The 18,774-nt window shown below is 35.6% G+C and overlaps 1 protein-coding gene across 1 annotated transcript in view; it reads left to right on the forward strand.

Moving 5' to 3' along the window:
* Positions 1 to 463: 463 nt before the first annotated feature.
* LOC134798731 (uncharacterized) overlaps positions 464 to 18,774 on the forward strand; it is a 36,561-nt gene continuing 18,250 nt past the window's right edge. Inside the window, exons 1-3 of the mRNA XM_063771118.1 lie at positions 464 to 949; positions 3,030 to 3,214; positions 17,703 to 17,917. Coding sequence (XP_063627188.1) covers positions 914 to 949; positions 3,030 to 3,214; positions 17,703 to 17,917 — 436 coding nt within the window. The 5' untranslated portion in view covers positions 464 to 913. The remainder of the gene's footprint in view (positions 950 to 3,029; positions 3,215 to 17,702; positions 17,918 to 18,774) is intronic.

Here is an 18,774-nt window from a genome sequence, read left to right on the forward strand (position 1 = left end):
TTTGTGTATAAAATAATGTTTGTGATGCAAAATGCAATAATGTTGTCAAATAAAGCTTTACGCCGCGATAATTGCGTTACATGAGTCAAATAACCATGATCTAAACATAAATTCCGTTTAATTATGATGACCTTAAAGTGCGATTACATTGATAAAAATGACTGAAGTTAACGATGATTTCACCGGATTAATGGAATATTTCGCGACAGATGATCAAGAATTGAACAAAGTGGATGTTAAAAGTGTTAATATGGATGACTTTCAGCACAATAATTACATTGTAAGTTATAGGTTAAGCTTATTTTTATCTACGAGACGGCGTATGTTGCAATCTGCGAAGTTGATAACATATCAAGAGTAGGTTGGATACGGCAATGAGACAATTTTAGCGAATGATACGGGCAAGCGCGAGCGATCTAGAGGCGCGGTGAAGTAATAGTGATCGTCTAGCGCACCTCGCTTGACGGCTTTCGTGGCTACACTTTTACCGTTATACTTACATTCATTTCATTCGGGCCTCGGTCGCGACCCGCTCGACTGCTCAAACCCAACTCACCCCAAGTTATCTAATTAGCGTAATTAACAATCATCTAATTACTAATAGGGTTTTCCTCGATTTTGTTATTGTTCATGTTAGTTGCTCAGTGCGTGTGAGTCCACGGCGCGAACCGGCGTTTTTACGTAAACAACTAGTTGCCAGCTAGGCACCATGTGGTTATCACTGCCATATGCCATCTAAATAACCAGCAGCGCACATAATTTTCCTGTTGCTACAACAAATTATGGATACGAGTGAATGTTGTGTGTTCTTATGATAGTCCTTTCACAGTGATAGGACCATTTTTGGGACTTTTTTCTGTTATAAGTGACCGATGTTATAGTTTTGATGTTGTAATATTGTGAAGTGTTCAAAATGGATAAGAAACTGGACCTATTGTCCTTGTTAGAGGTAACATATAGTTTGATATCTTAAACTAATCTCCAGAATCAACTTGTTATCCACTATTTTTACTTTTTGTTTTTGTAGGTAGCTACTTAGGTATAAAAAGGCAAGCTTTAAACTAGATATCTTTTATTATGTTAAGATAAGATATAAACGGGGAAGCCAACAAACACATGTAGATAGCAATTAGTTACATATTTGTAACCTCTCCGCCACATTTACACCTTTCTCTTCAGACTTTCAGAAGTCTAGAAAACGAAAGTGGTCATAAAAACTTGCTACAATCTCTGAAAGGTTTCTGTTTGCAATTACACTCGCACACAATTAAATGTATTTTTATATAAAGAAGAATCATTCTAAAATACTTTTATGGAACTTTTATAAAACCAGTAAAGTTTTTTTTTTTTTCAAATCTTCCATTTAACTGACAGTAAAAATATAGAAAGTTAATATTCAGTTAAGTACTGCCAGTTTTGGGTTAACTTTAACTGCATGCATATAGAATAGGTATGTTTGTTCAATTAAAATAAAGTTTGTTTGATTCTTTTTAAAAGTAAAAAAATGTTTCCTCTAAGTAAAATGAGCTAACATAAGGTTTTAAGTCACTTTCCCTCCAGGGCCCATTTTTTCCACACTAAATTTTAAATTATACCCAACATGCATTTTTGTGACTGACTACTTAGCATGTCAATGGCATGTCTCACAACATTTCTTCTATTAAACTGTTGTCCCCAAGCTGACTTGGCAGAATAACAATCATAAAAAGTTGAATAAACAGGAAAATGTATTCAGTAAACTGGTTTTCCTCGAATTGGTTTAACTCTGATTCCTAGAAAATCCCAGCATTTCGTAACAGCTAAATGTTATCTAAATATAAACATTTAGAGTGGAATACCCGAGGGTCAGATAATTATTATTCATATTTAACACACTTATCTTCCAAGAACTACTTAACAAATGAGCAAAAAACATTCTGCTATCAATATGCTTTGTCCTCATATTTCAAAAAGCCAGAATTGTCCTTATGTAACTATCCTTTCCTTTATGGAAAGGGATAAATGGAAAGAGTTAGGGGAGGCCTTTGCCTACAAAAGGCATACAGATATAAATTTAGATTAGATATATATATATGTTAACAACAAAATGAAATGTACTACAGAATACTTATCTGAAATAAAGGCTATTTCATTTCATTCAACTATCCTTTCTATATACTAACTAGCCTTTCCTGTATTATCCAAACAAAATATACACACTCCATAAATAAATACATTTATTTACCTGTATCCCACGGATTCCCCAGTCCCAGGAAAACATTACCAGCTGGTTCAAAATACCAGCTGATTTCATAACTGACCTAATTGTTATAGTTGATAAACTCTAACCTGGACTGAATTTAAATCCTAAGTCAAGCTATTTAAGGTTCATTTTGCTTAAGCAAACATGTAAAGACTTAGGTCCTTAGTAAATAGAAGTTAAGATGAATCACGCACGCCATTATGTTTTTTGCTACCCATGTTTTTTAAGTTCACTCAACAAGTCTTTGCCCTTTGTTGAGCAAACATACTACCAAGATTCTTAAATGTTTTAAAGTGCCGTTCTGTAAGCAGATTTGGAAACCGTGAGGCTACTATGGGAGTAAAAAGAAATATGAGTATTAGGAATAAAAAGTCCAAAATTATAATGTTTATAATGCAAATACAATGTATTTTGTATTTGCAGGGCCTAATGGGTTATCATTATGGTATGATTATATGAACTTAAAATTAACTATTCTCAAAATACTAACAAGACATAATATACTTCACTGTGCTAGTTTATCAGAATCTGTAACCAAATCTTAACTCTTAACTTTGATTCATCGTAAGATTCCAAGTCAAGTTATAACAACCATAAAGCTAGAGATCCTAATTTTATACTTAAACCATTAGGAAACCCGTGCATTGGTTTTTACAACAAATATTAACATTTATGTGTATAAAATGTTCAGTTAATTCATTTGTGAATGCCCTTTTCAACCAGGATGCTTTTGTAGGTAATAGACGCCTATCACACCAATTTTCTAATTAGAGTATGTACTTTCCAGTCTGACTCGTGGCAGAGTCCGGATGATCTCCTGGAGAACATCTTCTCTCTGGAGCAGGGGTCCCTCAACTTCCTTGAGGAATCCTTGCCGGACTTCAACTTGGACCCTGACAGTGTGCCCCAGTCCTCTGAAGCTGTTAGCAGCTCATGTTCAGATAGTGGGCTTTCCAGTGATCCTGCTGAGTTGTGAGTACTAGTTTATGTTTTATTTTGAAACTTTAATAAACACAAACATCAAAAAGATGTTTATGGGCAAACGGATTATAAATTTGATCCACGTTTATGAATAACGGCTTAAGAATTTTGAATCATCAACTAAATACATTTTTTATTAATTAGGGTAATTCTCCAGTAATTAGCCACCGGCCAATAACTGGCCACCCTAAACTAAAAATGAATTTTATTCACCTATAAACAGAATTCATTTTAGTATAAGGTTTCAATAACTGGCCACAGCCTTCAATAACTAGCCACCTTATGCTAAAATGAATTCTGTTTATAGGTAAATAGAATTCATTTTTAGCTTAGGGTGGCCAGTTACTGGCGAATTATACCCTACTGTGTAGAATAAACCTATTTTTAAAGTCCATGCACAACTACAATTATTTTTAACCCAGATCCAAATCCGAGTCTAGATGCGTAAAAACATTGATGGAGCTATTCGCATTTTAAGATTGGTTTAATAGTTTATTTAAAATATAAATTAAATAGGCTCTTAATTTAAAACTAAAATCACTGCGACCATCAACCGAAAATGTATTACTGATAAGAATGATTTCACCACGAGAAATCTCGACATAACACCATCTTCTAACTAAACTGTTAACTGACCTTTCCTAAACCTTGATGCAACGTTATAAGGTCTACTAGTGATCAGTTACTTGTGTTGTTGTTTGTGACTATGAGAGTAAGGCATCATGAGTCATGGCAAACGGAACACTGTTAGATAGCATTTTAGCATGCGTAATGGGACATTCCTATTGAAATACCGGAACTCGAGATGTTTTGAGCAGGGACCGAATACCGTAATCCACCTATTTCGTACAGTCACCTGCAATAGTACGTTACTCTTCGAAGGCTGCAAAAATATGTGACACGCTTTTATGGCTCTACAAATAAGATCGTATCAGATATTTTTGCGGCCTTTGTTGTGTAACATATTATTGCAGGTGACTGTACAAATGGAACATTATTTACGGCCGCCTTATTCATTTATTTAAACTTAAATGCACTATACAAGTATAAAGTACGGATTTATTTCACAAACATTCGGTAGTTGCTAGTGAAACTGATTATGAAATGAAACGGGTGATCCTGGGTTTAAATCCCAGTAAGGGCATTTTCGTGATAAGAGTGTATAGGTATTTGATATTTTCAATTGTTATTTTCTTTATATTTATCTTTGTCTAGTCAACACATAACACAATAACGTCAATAACAAATCTTATTGAGCTTACTATTACATCTATTATTGATATGTTATTGAGCTTACCTACTGTTACTGTGTGTGTGGCAAACTGGCAAATCGACTCGCAACGAGAACCACTCTTTCATCATCTTTGTCTGTGACGCATGCGGGGCGCCCTTTCTACAGGGCTGGAGGCCAATCCAACTTAATGTTTCATCTTAATCTATTATTGATATGTTATTGAGCCTATACTGTTACTGTGGGTGCTTTATTGATTTTGCCACGTTGAAACTTGCAGCGTGGCAGATCCAACGTGGCAAATCGACCCGCAACGAGAACCACTCTTTCATCATCTTTGTCTGTGACGCGTGCGGGGCGCCCTTTCTACAGGGCTGGAGGCCAATGCAACTTAATCTATTATTGATATGTTATTGAGCCTATACTGTTACTGTGGGTGCTTTATTGATTTTGCCACGTTGAAACTTGCAGCGTGGCAGATCCAACGTGGCAAATCGACCCGCAACGAGAACCACTCTTTCGTCATCTTTGTCCGTGACGCATGCGAGGCGCCCCTTCTACAGGGCTGGAGGCCAATGCAACTTAATGGTTCATCTTAATATATTATTGATATGTTATTGAGCTTACTGTTACTGTGGGTGCTTTATTGATGTTGCCACGTTGAAACTTGCAGCGTGGCAGATCCAACGCGGCAAATCGACTCGCAACAACCACTATTTCGTCATCTTTGTCTGTGACGCATGCGGGGCACCCTTTCTGCAGGGCTGGAGGCCAATGCAACTTAATGTTCATCTTAATCTATCATTAATATGTTATTGAGCTTACTGTTACTGTTGGTGCTTTATTGATTTTGCCACGTTGAAACTTGATTTTGGAGTTGGTCGCTTAGTAATTTTTTGCAGTATCACTTATTCACTGTTAACCGAGCGCCACAAGCGCATTACCTTGATTTAACGAACTAGTTTACACAAAAAAACTGATCTGCGAATGCCTTAAACAGGGTGTGATTGAAATGGCAACGAAAAATATGGTTTACTTGACATTGAAACTTGGTGAATGAAAAATAGTGATTTCATAGATATTTTAAATAAAATATATACTGCTTAAGTGTACAAGTTTTTGATAGGACCATGCTTATGATTATGGACTTAATGAAGTTAAATTGGAACCCCAGTTTACACATTGCTACATCTGTGCAACTTTTTTTTCGAATGACTTGGATTAATAATGTAAAACTTTTTTCTATTTAGTAAGTTGTTAAATGTGAGAGAGTTGTGGATTGTGGACAATGTGGACTTATAGACAGATATGTAAATAGTAAACAACATGTGACAGTAGATCGCAGACATAAAGGATTGTTTGTGCCAATAAAACACTTAATTGGCTTTGTAGCTAAAGCGTTTTATTATTCCAAAGAACAGGAGCAGCAATAGGTATAAGTACACTAGCTGACGAAGACGGGCAGCGGCGAGGGAGGCTATTTATTACATATGAAAAGGTTTAGTAGCTTGGGCAGTTCGCTGTAGTTTTACTTCTTAAGCATACAATCATAAATATACTTACTGTAGTGTTAGTAGTGAAGTTACTACAATTCACCATAACTTTCAATCTTCTTTTTGGTGTTGTCCCAATAGGGGGGTATAATACTGTATTAAAAATAAATTATTTTACACCATGCATGAAATAAAGCACCAGATAATTATTAGAAAAACACAGACAGGAGTTATTTTTAAACACAAGTTCTATTTAATAAATCGGATAGAAATATAAAAAATAGGTGAGTTGACCGTGACGTCACGATGTAATGTTTCATATAAATTCCATATTAGCAAATCGTTTTGACAGTTCTAAAAAAGAAACTGATTTGACTAATAGGAAAATACCCAATTGTTTCTTCCCTTGATTTAAATATTTTGTCTTATAGTACTGGCAAAAAGAATATATAGTATAGAGGGGTCCTGTTATTGTAAATTTTGTAGTCACTGTAAATTTACTGCCATCTATCGGCACACGACTAAAACTCAAAATGAAAACACATAAAGTTACCAAAAAATGTATATATATGGATAAATGATTTTATTATTTTTATTTCAATTTGATCCATCTTCATTCACTGATATCTATGTGTTAAAATTGTTAAATATGACATGGTGTCGTCACGCCATCTAGCCGAGGATAGGCTAAAGGTGTGTGCGCCATCTATCCGAGAATGACTTTTACTTGAATTCCAAGGCACGTTTTTTCCTTAGACTTTATTCGTCTTATACGAAGTTACATATGTCTTTGGTACTGGTAAGCTCAAATAACACACACCTGAACGAAGATATCCGCCTTAGCTTCGGACCATAGTCAGGACTATCCTCGTAAGGCCCGATGTGCATTACAATGTACACTGTCTTTCAATCTAATTCGATTCTTTCAAAAACTGGATAAAGTAGCATTTCGTTTGTTTCACTGTTTTCTAAAACAAACGAAAGTCTGCAGAAAGTAGATATTATCCACTACACAACAAAGTTCACATTAAAATAGAGAAACTTTATATGGTGGGCCTTACGAGGCTATAGTTGGGTGGTTTTACGGTAATTGTCACAGTGATCTAACCGTTAAACGGGCAAATATATACACATATTTCGGGTTCTTTGCATTCACTGGTTCCATCATTCTTCTTTCCTTCTTTCTCGTCAACGTTCTTCTTTCCTTCTTTCACGTCGTTCTTCTTTCCTTCTTTCACGTTGTTCTTCTTTCCTTCTCTCACATCAACGTCCACTTCCACGTTATCCTTCTCGATTATGTCACATATGAGAAGTCGTATCAGTCTATCAATAATTACATCGTTGGTTAGCTTGGGGGTGTTTGGTAGTTGGGTAGGCGCGCAGGGCGTGGTGCAAGGACGTGTCTTGATGATTGCTGGTATGATGAACTGACCTGGGGTGGAGGACTGCAGACGTCCATTTTGCTGGCCGTAGCCGTATCTACCGGGACGTTGGGTGTACACCTGAAAGAATCAGACCAAACACAGACTTAACCTAATAATAACAACACGTACATTGTCCACAGTATGTGACTGTAAACTGATAGTTCGTAAAACCTATTACAAATACGAAATACGCAACTTTTGTACGGTGTGTAATATAGTTTTGTATACGTGACAGCGTCCAATGTCAGTGTCCGTCTCTTTCAATCTAGAATGAACCCGTCCATCATAGCCGAAATTCGCCCACTAGACGAAATTTTCTATCAAATTTTGCCGTCACTTAACGAAACAAAAAACAAACACCGTTTGAACACAATTGTATACCTATAATAAATAAGGTAATTGAAAGTATTATTTTGAAAGCAATACCTCAGATATGAGTAAAAGCGATGCCAATAACTGCACTTTGTGTGACACCATTTTGATATCGGTTTGACCTAATAAAGGCCTTTCACCGCTTTATATACCTACGCGAATGATTTCAAAATGAAAGTCAGATAATACTACGGGTTTTGTAACAAGGTAGGTACCTATAGGTTAGGTAGGTATTGTTTTGAGCACGTAGTGTTTTTTTCTGGGAGAGATAGGAATGTACCAGCAACAGATAATGTTTGAGCAACCCTACGCAAGGCATTCCAATGCCCAGTTCTCTGTCAGTATAACCTAATTGCTATTTAAATAATAAAAATCTACTATGTATTGTTAACATAAAAATCTAATTGTAAAATAAAAGTTGTCTTTGTTGTAAGGTTGTTAGTTGTATGAGCATTATAAGCACCTGACGTAGTTTTAGCCTGCATTAAAATATTGATAATTTAGTGTTTACATCATGCTAAGGCCTGAAGTACATGAAGTCTACAACCTGTATTAGTCAAGCGTGGAAAATATAGCCTTAATCTGGAAGAGGGCTTACACCCGGCAATGAAGATGAATATAAATAATTAAAAGTGTAAAGTATAGGTAAATAGATTGTAAAACCTGTAACTCTTATCGAATATATTAATTACGATTTGTTAATAAGGAAATGACAATAACTCGTTTAGATCGTAATCAGTAATGTAGTGATTTACTTAAATAACTCATTAAATTATTCGTGTCATTACCTAATAACCCCACTACATTGTTAGGTATTCAACATTTAAATTACGGATTCTTACCTTATAACAAACAATTCTGGCATTGAACTCAACTAAGTAACTAATTCTTCCATAAAATAACTAACATACATAACTAACGGTTGAAAGATTTTTTTTATTGTTTGTTTGGTCACATAAAACCCCACCTAATCCTACCTATTCTTATTAGAATTTTCTATTGAAAGCAACAAACACCTGTATTAAATACAACATCATTATTAAATATAATTATAATAGGCACAGTACGAAACTATCCGGATGATAAATATCTAGTGTCGGAGGCCAAGATCCACTTTGGGTCGCTGAGCCAGCGAAGTAAGTAATACGTATGCTAGTTTTAAGGTATTTATGTGTGGGCCATTAGTTGCCTGAAATAAAGATATTCATTAATTATTCATTCATTTAGACAGTGTAGGCTATGCATGCAGCACGGTGCCCGCTTGCTGTGTTGACACGTGCGTGCGCATGCCGGGTTGTAGTAGCGTTTGGAATTTTAATCAGCAACTTATGCCAGTACAAGCAATCGGATATAGTCGGTGCTCTGTGGATTTTTTTTCGTAAATCAACCATTTGCAAATCTGACTGTCTTACTTAGCCCAATTTCCTTGGCTAAAATTCCCGATGGCTTGATCACGTACACTGGAAAACAGAACCGCGTTGTCATAGGTATCTTGTGTGCATGCATTGGCTTAAACCGCAGGTAAAAGTGGCTTTAACTCACCGGGAGTTACAGGGGGTTGGAAACCAACAAGACTTGTTTCGAAATCACCAAATTTTGTTTGTACTATGTGCCTAGTAATCTACATATGTCATTCACCCGTGAAACATGCGGACGTCAACATTCTAATCAGGAGCCTAAACTAGGACATGACCATGCATTACAGCAGCAATGACGTTTGCCGCTTCTAAATACTATCTGTCATACGAGTTTTAAACTTGTTACCATTCTATAAAGTCGCTTTTCATTTGACCTTTTAGCGGATACATAAGAAACGTCAATACATATTAACAATTACGACATATAATTTTAAACCGTGTTAGAATGTAATAAAGTTGGTTTTGATTTGAAAAACTTAAGCTTTTGGTGGATGCAATGTAACCAAAGTACAGTTGTAAAGAATGTGTCAATGAAAATAGTCAGCACGAATCATCTTTTTGTTTGTTTTTATGAAAATTTCATATTACAATTTACATTGCATGTATAGGTTTTCCTTTTATGAACTATAAAGTTTAAGGAAAACATGTAACATATTCCAACTGCCATTGTAGAAATAAATAAAACGAATGTGACCAGCTTTATAACGCGAATGAATAGGGTGCAAAATTTAGGACTGAGAATTTTGAGACGTCTATCATAAATACCATAGTTATGCCCAAAGTCCAACTTGGCAGAAGACATCTTACAGTCCAGTATATGGGGAATTAAAATTGTGCCAATAATCTGTTAATAGTGGTCACAAAAATGTACTTAATGACACAGACTCTTGCGAGCGCTGCCGCGAGTACATTTAGTAGTCTAAAAAGCTAAAGTAGGTCTATTAAAGAGTATGTACTTATTCCCAGATACAATACGATTTTACGATACGATTTTAATACAAAAGCAAGATTGAGTAATAAATTGGCCAATGCAATATTTCAGTATCCGGGATGGGGTCCCTTTGATTCCCATAAAGCTTTAAGTCATAATGTATTGTTTGTCATATTATCGTTAGTCATAAAACTGAAACCGTTAACTTTTCAGGATTTTCATAAGGTTATTCTGTAGATAGGTTAGGTTAGGTTTGTGTTATGGCAATCCTGAAAAGTTACGCGTTTCTGAGAAAAACCAATTATGACTAACGAAAATTCGGACAAACAATACATTATGACTTAAAACTATTTGGGAAACAATAGAGACCCATCTGGGATATACTGGTAAAAACAGCTAGCAGAGTAAGGTTGTACATTGCGTCATTACTTTGTAAACATCTACTGTAGTTACAAAAAAACAGACTATTTGCATGAACAACAATTGTTGTAATTACCTTTTATCTTCAAGTTAGTAACACATGGAAATCGTTTTTCTTTTACCCATAAATAAACAATTTTTTATATCATTCGAATAAATCTAAAATTTCGAATTTAAAAACAATAATTCTTACAAATATCGCGGGCAAGATTAGTTACGTTTGTTAATTATGTAATATAATACACTTAGATATTACTTAGGTATGTACCTTTATTTTTGGGGATATTGTGTCGTTCTTAGAGAAAAAGAAGTAATGTACGGCTAGGTTCTTAACTGACATTGGAAAACATACACATTTTCTTCTACTGTACCACATCTCTTTTTCTTATCCTGTTAAACCGGTTAATGTACATATGTTACGTTTGATAGTTCTTTATAATTTAGATTTAGAATAACTTTTATCTTTCATTCTTGTTCATTGATTGTGATGGATTTCATCATTTTTAAGCGGCCCTATGGTTCCTTTTCCTGACACTTAAGTACATAATGTGTGTCTCGAGTGCATTGAGTGCAAGTTTTCTATGCAGCCACTATCACTATCAGGCCTAGTGATAGCGGGGTCACCACGTGTTCATTTGCGCACGTCTTTCATTTTGTACCTATATAAACATTGGGAAATCAAACAATCTGCTACATAGTATTAACCACGTGTACGATACGCGGCCTTTTCATAAGTATATAATGTAACCGTTTATTAGATATCTACTTATAGATATATACAACCTACGCTCGTAGGTAATATGCTCTTAAACTTCATTGTCGCCATGCCATGACATTCAAATTGTACTTGACGCAGACGAATTGGTAAAAAACGCAAGTGAAAGATTTATTTAAGCGTACTAGTATAAATATTTTTTGTGTATAGGATCTAAAGTCTACATTTAAATAACTCGACTCTCCATTACTACACATTTTTGACGAATGAATTGGTTAATAATACGAAATGTATCAGTATAGTTAATAAAGCTGTGACATTACCCCTGCCTGACTAGTTTGTTTCCGCCGATAATGTTACAAATATGATAATATGTAGTATACATAGGTACTTAAGACTGTATTTGAAAACAATGCCGTCAATCAATAAGTAAAATTTTAAAATGTCATTGAATGTACGTCTTAATTTAGGTCATCTGCATAACAGGTGGTAGGATACAATTATATACATAAGGACTGTATCGTTTATTATGGGTACAACTTTACTTAGCCGTTTTTTCAGGTATTATATTTTTATTGAAAAATTACACATATAGTTTAATTAGTGCGTTAATAATAAGTAACATTTCGTCCTGGGAGATCACGTAAAGCATATGGTTTGGACAATATTTACCTAATCCTCCCGAGTAACTACAACGATTTTGGACAAATACTACAAGAAAATTTGCGGTTTGCGAACAAGACGAGATATTACAGAAAAAAAATCGTACTATGTAAACAGCAATTACATATGATTCGTAAAGCGAAACATCTGGGCATAGTCTAATCATTTCTTTTAGTTGGAAAAAAAGTTTTGGATCTGTGCATGGTTTTTTTTTTTGTAATCTTATTTATTTTATAAGCCATACATCTGTGCATGGTTGCCTTTTAGAGAATATGGCATGTTACATACGACAACCCCGACTTTGGTATACAATATAACCATCATGGAGCGTTTTTATCGACCTGTTCTAGCCATGGTTCAACGCCATGAATGTCCATTAGGCTTTGGATTTCGGTAGATTCTTTTTAGCTGTTTCCCTCATTTCGATTGGGTCAGAAATTGACGGGAATCCAAAATGTTGCATAAAAAGTCGTTTTCAGGTAAAGATAAAAATTCACCACATTTATTCTGTGGATGTTCAATTGAGCAATCTTGAAAAGGACACTTAGATGGCATATTTTGGCAGCATATTAACCTTTTGTTTCTTTAAATCGTACCAAGGAATCGGTGCAATAGTCTCAAATTAAGCTCAATAGGCTTGTCCAAATTATATTTGCTAGACGGTATTAAAATCATCATAAAGTCCCTAAAATAAAATAAATGTAAAACCTTCTTATATTAGATATGGCTAAAAATACCCCCAGATTATACCTTAAGAACATAGTAATACAAAATAATACACACGTCAAGTTAGACCAGGTTTTATCTGTACCCATAATAAACGATACAGTCCTTAATCGTATGATCCTTACATTACTGACTAGCGATAATTCGTCAACTTTTTGTCTGATAATATTTTTGTTGGCCAATTATTTTCTCTGTCGCAAAGTACTTGCTCTTTCCATCTCGTTGTCCTTTGCCTCATGGTTAAAGAAATCCGTGAGGCCGCCATACCTGTTTTATGCTCGTAAAACCGAAACTTATTCCAACTTTTCAAATCTGCTTACTTCCATTTTGGTAACTCCAAGAGACGTTATTTGTGAAGTCGTCGAGTCTCATAACCTTCAAAGGGCTTATTTGGAAAAGTTTTTCTAACTTTTGCTCTGAGTTTTCTTTGATTGGTGACTATCAATATACATATGTATTTACAATAATTCAACAAGTTTTTAAGTTTATGACTATATTATTAACATATTTCAAAGGTTTTGAAGTAGTGGATACTTGTATCTAAGTACTTAATACGTCTAACTTACAGTTTTGTGACGAAACATGTCGTGCGTTGATTGTGAGTCAGGAAGCCGAAAAAAAACTACTAAATTCGTAAGTTTTTTCTTTTGGCTTTGCCGTATGCAGCTAAAAACTAAAGGGGCCCACTGATTAACAGTCCGCCGGACGGTATCGGCTTGTCAGTTAGACCAAAATTTTGACAGTTCCGAACAACTGACAGGCCGATACCGTCCGGCGGACTGTTAATCAGTGGGCCCCTTAAGAGAAAATAGTCCAGTCCATCCCACTAGGATTCTTTTTGACGACAGGAATCTGTAGTACGCCAATTTCTGTTATAATTGTATTTACAAATGAATAATAACTTACTTACTACCCAATGCTTTCTACACCACGGTAATTGCGCAAAGCGATGATAAGCATTATCCAAGGTGAACAATAAATATTAATACCTAATATATTGGCACAGTTAGGTCCAATTGCGGTGAATGATATTCCTATGTAGAATGCCAGATGCAATTGCATTCTCCTGCCCCGAAGTGCGTCCTCCGTGCCGTAATGCACAATAGAATACCGGACCTTGAGTGCCTTACAGATTGTTGGACGCATCCAACTAATACGGGGTCTAGAGAAACGGTAAATCATTAATCAAACCATACTAAGAATTGTAAATGGTGTTTTGATTAATGGGTCATTATACAGATTTAGTTTTCGTATTTTTGTTTTCTGTACCCTATTAAAGTAAAAAAAATTGGAGGAGAAAACAATTTTGATATTCCCTAAAACTACTTTGGGACCGGTTTTGGGCGATGTAAGCCAGACATTAGATTCCAATATTCAGGCACCTACAGGAGGTAGATATTATTTAAATAAGTTTTTGAATAGTTTGAGAATACAAAAATAATTGAACAAAGCTGGAACATTCTTCTAATGACTTGGGAGTTTATACGTTTACGTTGCTTTACAAGTTTACATACAATGTACAATCGTCAGTTGCAGTCCCTTCGGCCACGTACGCAACCGGAGCTTCGTTACCTACGTACCTACTTACAAGACCGAAAAAGTTATCGATCGCAACTGGTTACGAAGCTACTGTTGCGTATGCGGCCGAAGGGGTTGCAGTTTGTTACAGTGAAACCTGGTTAATTGCAATCTCAAGGGACCGGCAATTTTTGTGTTGTTGTGTATTTGTAATCGATATTCTTCCTTTCCTTTCGTAACGTAGGTAAGGATGTTTTAAGTAGTATTTTTAACCCCTCTCGACAAACCTTCTCATGGTTATAGTCCTGTTACAAACATATTTTATTGCGGAGGCTTTCAAAGGTTTTTCCGGCGTTTAAGATGCTTGTCGTCTCTTTAATGTCTTTTGGACTTGATTTAGAGTGCTTTAAAAACATCATTGACCGCCTGAGGTCCGCGAGGTATCGAGAAATGCGGTGTTAGATAATTTATTCCGAGAACCGGCGTAACCACGTGTCTGCGGTGCGTAGTTTTAATGTCAATAGCTCCATCTGGGGGCTCCGCCGTGCCCTCGCCAAGTAGAACTCAAAACAAGTTTAGCTGACGCCACATTCGAACTTTAAAAAGCACATCTTGATTCTCTCTGTCACTCATCCATATGAAAAGATTAGACAATAGCCAAGCCTATAAGCGCTGGATTTCAATGGAGATTTAGAGTGCGCGCAAGACAACTACGAAAAATGTAAAATCAAGTTAAGATTTTTAAGTTCAAACGCGTCTCCCGAACTCCGAGCTTACCACGACTCTCGGCCTGAAGTATGGTTAACAAGATAACGTTTTATCTTTGCCTATTTTAACGAGGTTTCATATCAGTTGCATTGAAATGCAGCTACGCATTGAAAGGAATATTCCAATAACGTAAAACATTTATGATTTTATTCGATTGAGTACTTAAAGACTGTATCGTTAATTCTAGGGACAACTTTACTTAGCCGTTTTTTTTGGTATTATATTTTTATTTCAAAATTACACATGTGCTTAATTAGTGCTTTAATAAGGAACACATTTCGTCCCGGGACCTCGACGTAAAGCATATGGTTTGGACAAAATTTACCCAATCCTCTCGAGTAACAATTACGACTGCGGACAAATACTACAAGAAAATTTGCGGTTTGCGAACAAGACAATATCACACAAAAAAAAACGTACTATATAAACAGCAATTACACATGATTCGTATAGCTAAACATCTGGACATAGTCTCAGCATTTCTTTTCGTAAAAAAAAGTTTAGGATCTGTGCATGGTGGCCTTTTAGAGAATATGGCATGCTACTTACGACAACTATGACTTTGACATCTAATATAACTATCATGGAGTGTTTCTATTGACCTGCTCTAGCGATGGATCAACGCCATGAATGTTCGTTAGGCTTTGGTTTTAAGCTTAGTCTTCTAGCTGTCTCCGTCATTACTCATTACGCTTGCATCAGAAATTGAAGGGATTCCAAAACATGGGGTGAAAAATCGTTTTTATGTAAAAATAAAAATTCACCACATTTATTCCACAGTTGCTTAATTGAACAGTCATAAAGAGGACACTTAGATAACATGTTTTGGCAACCTATTAACCTGTTGTTACTTTAAATCATACCAAAGAGTCAGTGAAATAGTATCAAATTCAGCTCGATAGGCTTGTCCGGATTGTATTTGCTATACAGTATTAAAAGCATCATAAAGTCCCTAAAATAAAAATAAATTCAAACTTTCTTAAGTCAGATATAGCTTAAAAATACCCTCAGATCAAACTCTTAGAACATAGTAATACAAAATAATACACATGCCAACAGTTAGACCAGGTTTAATCTGTCCCTATACTTAACAATACGGTCTTTAATTCGTTCGGGTTATGCTAGATTAACGAGACGATTGCAATGTACCTAGTACCTACCTAACCTACCATGATACGTGACTTCGATAAGTAGGTTATTTAGAACCCTGTTAAAAAGCGTACAAAAAATAATAATATAATACAGAGTTCTCGGCTTAATCCTAAAGCTAACTCTGACCTTAAGCTAAGATTTGGCGCAACTGCCTTGTTAGAAATGTTATTCTATTACATACCTATATTCTAGTTTTTGTGAAAGCGTCTGCTGCCATCTGACCATACGATCCAGAGACACACAGCTTAAACTAAATGAGTTCACCTATTTAACATACATTTAATACCACTCAAGCACAATTACTTTATAGCTTAGTCAAGGACGTCAAGAAACAATTATTTCCGAGAGTTCTCCTTATTTGGCTCAGAGCGGAACCCCATTGAGACGCCCGCGAAGGCAATCCGCTTTTTGTCTTTCAACTTGTCAACTTTCTTTGAATGCTATTGTTGCGCTTTGTGAACCCCCTGTAGACTGTAGATAGGTACTCTAAAGTGAGTTTGACTTTTAAAGCTAAAGCCGCGACGAGTACAATACTTAATTGTGTAACGAAATAAAAGGAAATAATCGCGTATTTAAGTTTTAAGATTTACCTCCGACGTTTCGAGGACGGCGTTGTCCCCGTCCCGTGGTCTCGGAGAAGACTGGCTCAAGTTTAAATCAGTGTATTCGTTATGTATTAGGTACCTACTTATATTGATTGATACTCTAGATTTGTTTACAGAGAGTAATATAATTATTTAATTTAGGACAAGTGTCACAATCACAATTGCTTACTTATCTTAACATCCGAATGTAATACTACTACATAGACATTTGTGGTAATAAAGTAATGCATGTGATAGGACACATGTACCTACTCGTATTACTTACCAAAATTGTGACAACAGTTACTGATTTTGTAAACGAGAATTTAAAATAGACTTACTCAATGTACAAACACTATCAAGTTCGTAGGTCATGCTCATTAGGTGCTCAATTATCTACATTTAACGTTTACGTAATATTTTCTCCTTACGTAAACTTCGCCGATATCTTAGTGTTACTACGCTTTAAACTTGTCTTATCTCGTTAGTATTTTATTGTAACCCCAGCCTTGTTTATACACATATTTTTTTGGTTTTAGACCAATGAAGGTTGTGATTATGTCTAGACGACCCTTTGCCTTATTTATTTATATTCTTTTATCTACCTAATATCTTAGGTAGTTTTCTTACAAATTATGTAGTTATTTTCATAGACTCAAAAGAAATCGTTATTTTTTACACCACTTTATTCCACATTTTGTTATGTTTACTTTTAAGGGAATTGAATAGTATTAAGATACCTCAACTGTACCTACATAGTATCATCACGCTCCGCGATTGTTACGCCATTTAGGGTCCTAGCTAAATTGGTTGTTCCATACTTACGCTATAGAATTTCCAATTTAGCGAGAACCCTAAATGGCATAACAATCCCGTGTGGTGACTGTACATGATATAAGATGGTAACAAGAATAAACAGTATGTGCGGAAAGAGAAGAGTCGTGGAAGATTTTTAAATAGGACTTGTTTAAGTTCTAATCGTCTCACACTGAGCATCTTCCCATGCAATGAACTATAATATAGTCATCCTTTATTCAAGTATTAAAATGACCCTTTCTTTCCAGCGACTTCGAACAGCAGCTTTCCCCGTTCCTGATCCAGAACTCCTGCGACGAGGACCTGACCTGCGCGGGCCTGGAGCCGACCAGCCCCGGCGCTGCCCAGGACGTGGTCATCCAGGACTGCAGCGAAGCCTCCAACTCCAACGATGCCTTCGACGTGCTCAACTTCGAGCAAAACGTCGTGCCCGGCTTCATTAATAAAAATACATTCCAAAATGGTGAGTCCAGAGCTAAATGGTATAGCTGAACGTTTAAACAGGTGGCGGAGATTGTGAAATACTTAAATTTCAATACGTAATTCGGTATAATGTTGCATAAAATTTTAATTTGTGCAATCAACATTAGTTTCATTTGTTATTAATTGTCTTGTTCGTGTTTGATCTCATTCGGTTACAACATAACGAATGAGCGAGAAAAAATTACAATGTGTCACTCCTTAGTTGGTCTTAAATAAATGAAATTTAATTTAATAACACTTAAATCAAGGTACCTAGGTTTGAGTCACTACTTACCTTTTTGTAAAAAAAAGTAGAAGACGTTAAATAACAAATACATATTATACATGAAGAGCATCCAAGGGGAAAATGAGCAGTATTGAGACTGTAAAACCATTACTTCTTCGGTATTTCAATAAGAACTAAATTTAAATAGGTGGCAGGCATTGTGAAATTCTCTAATTTCAAGGCGCAACAGCATATGTTTGCCTGATTCTATTTGATCAGACAGACCTTTAAATGGATAGGTTAATTATTTAATGCATTTAAGGCCTAGGTTTTAGAAGTTTATTGTGATATAGACCATTTATAATCAATTCATTCATGGACCGTCACCATATATGTATAGACTTCTCAATATCGCTAAGGAAATAATTCATTAACCGGAAAATAATACGTCAAGCAGAACGGAGGTCATGCCCAAAGTACTTCTACATTATATATATTGTCTTGACAACAATTATACATATTTTCCTCTTTGAACAAAAATGACACAGCCGTATGCGTATGCGGTACTTTACGTATAAGCTTCATATATGATACTGTGTCGTTTGGAGGTTGCCCATTCCTTTTCTTTATGG

Source organism: Cydia splendana, chromosome 17 (genome assembly GCF_910591565.1).
Source record: "Cydia splendana chromosome 17, ilCydSple1.2, whole genome shotgun sequence".
In the NCBI taxonomy this organism is placed as follows: Eukaryota; Metazoa; Arthropoda; class Insecta; order Lepidoptera; family Tortricidae; genus Cydia; species Cydia splendana.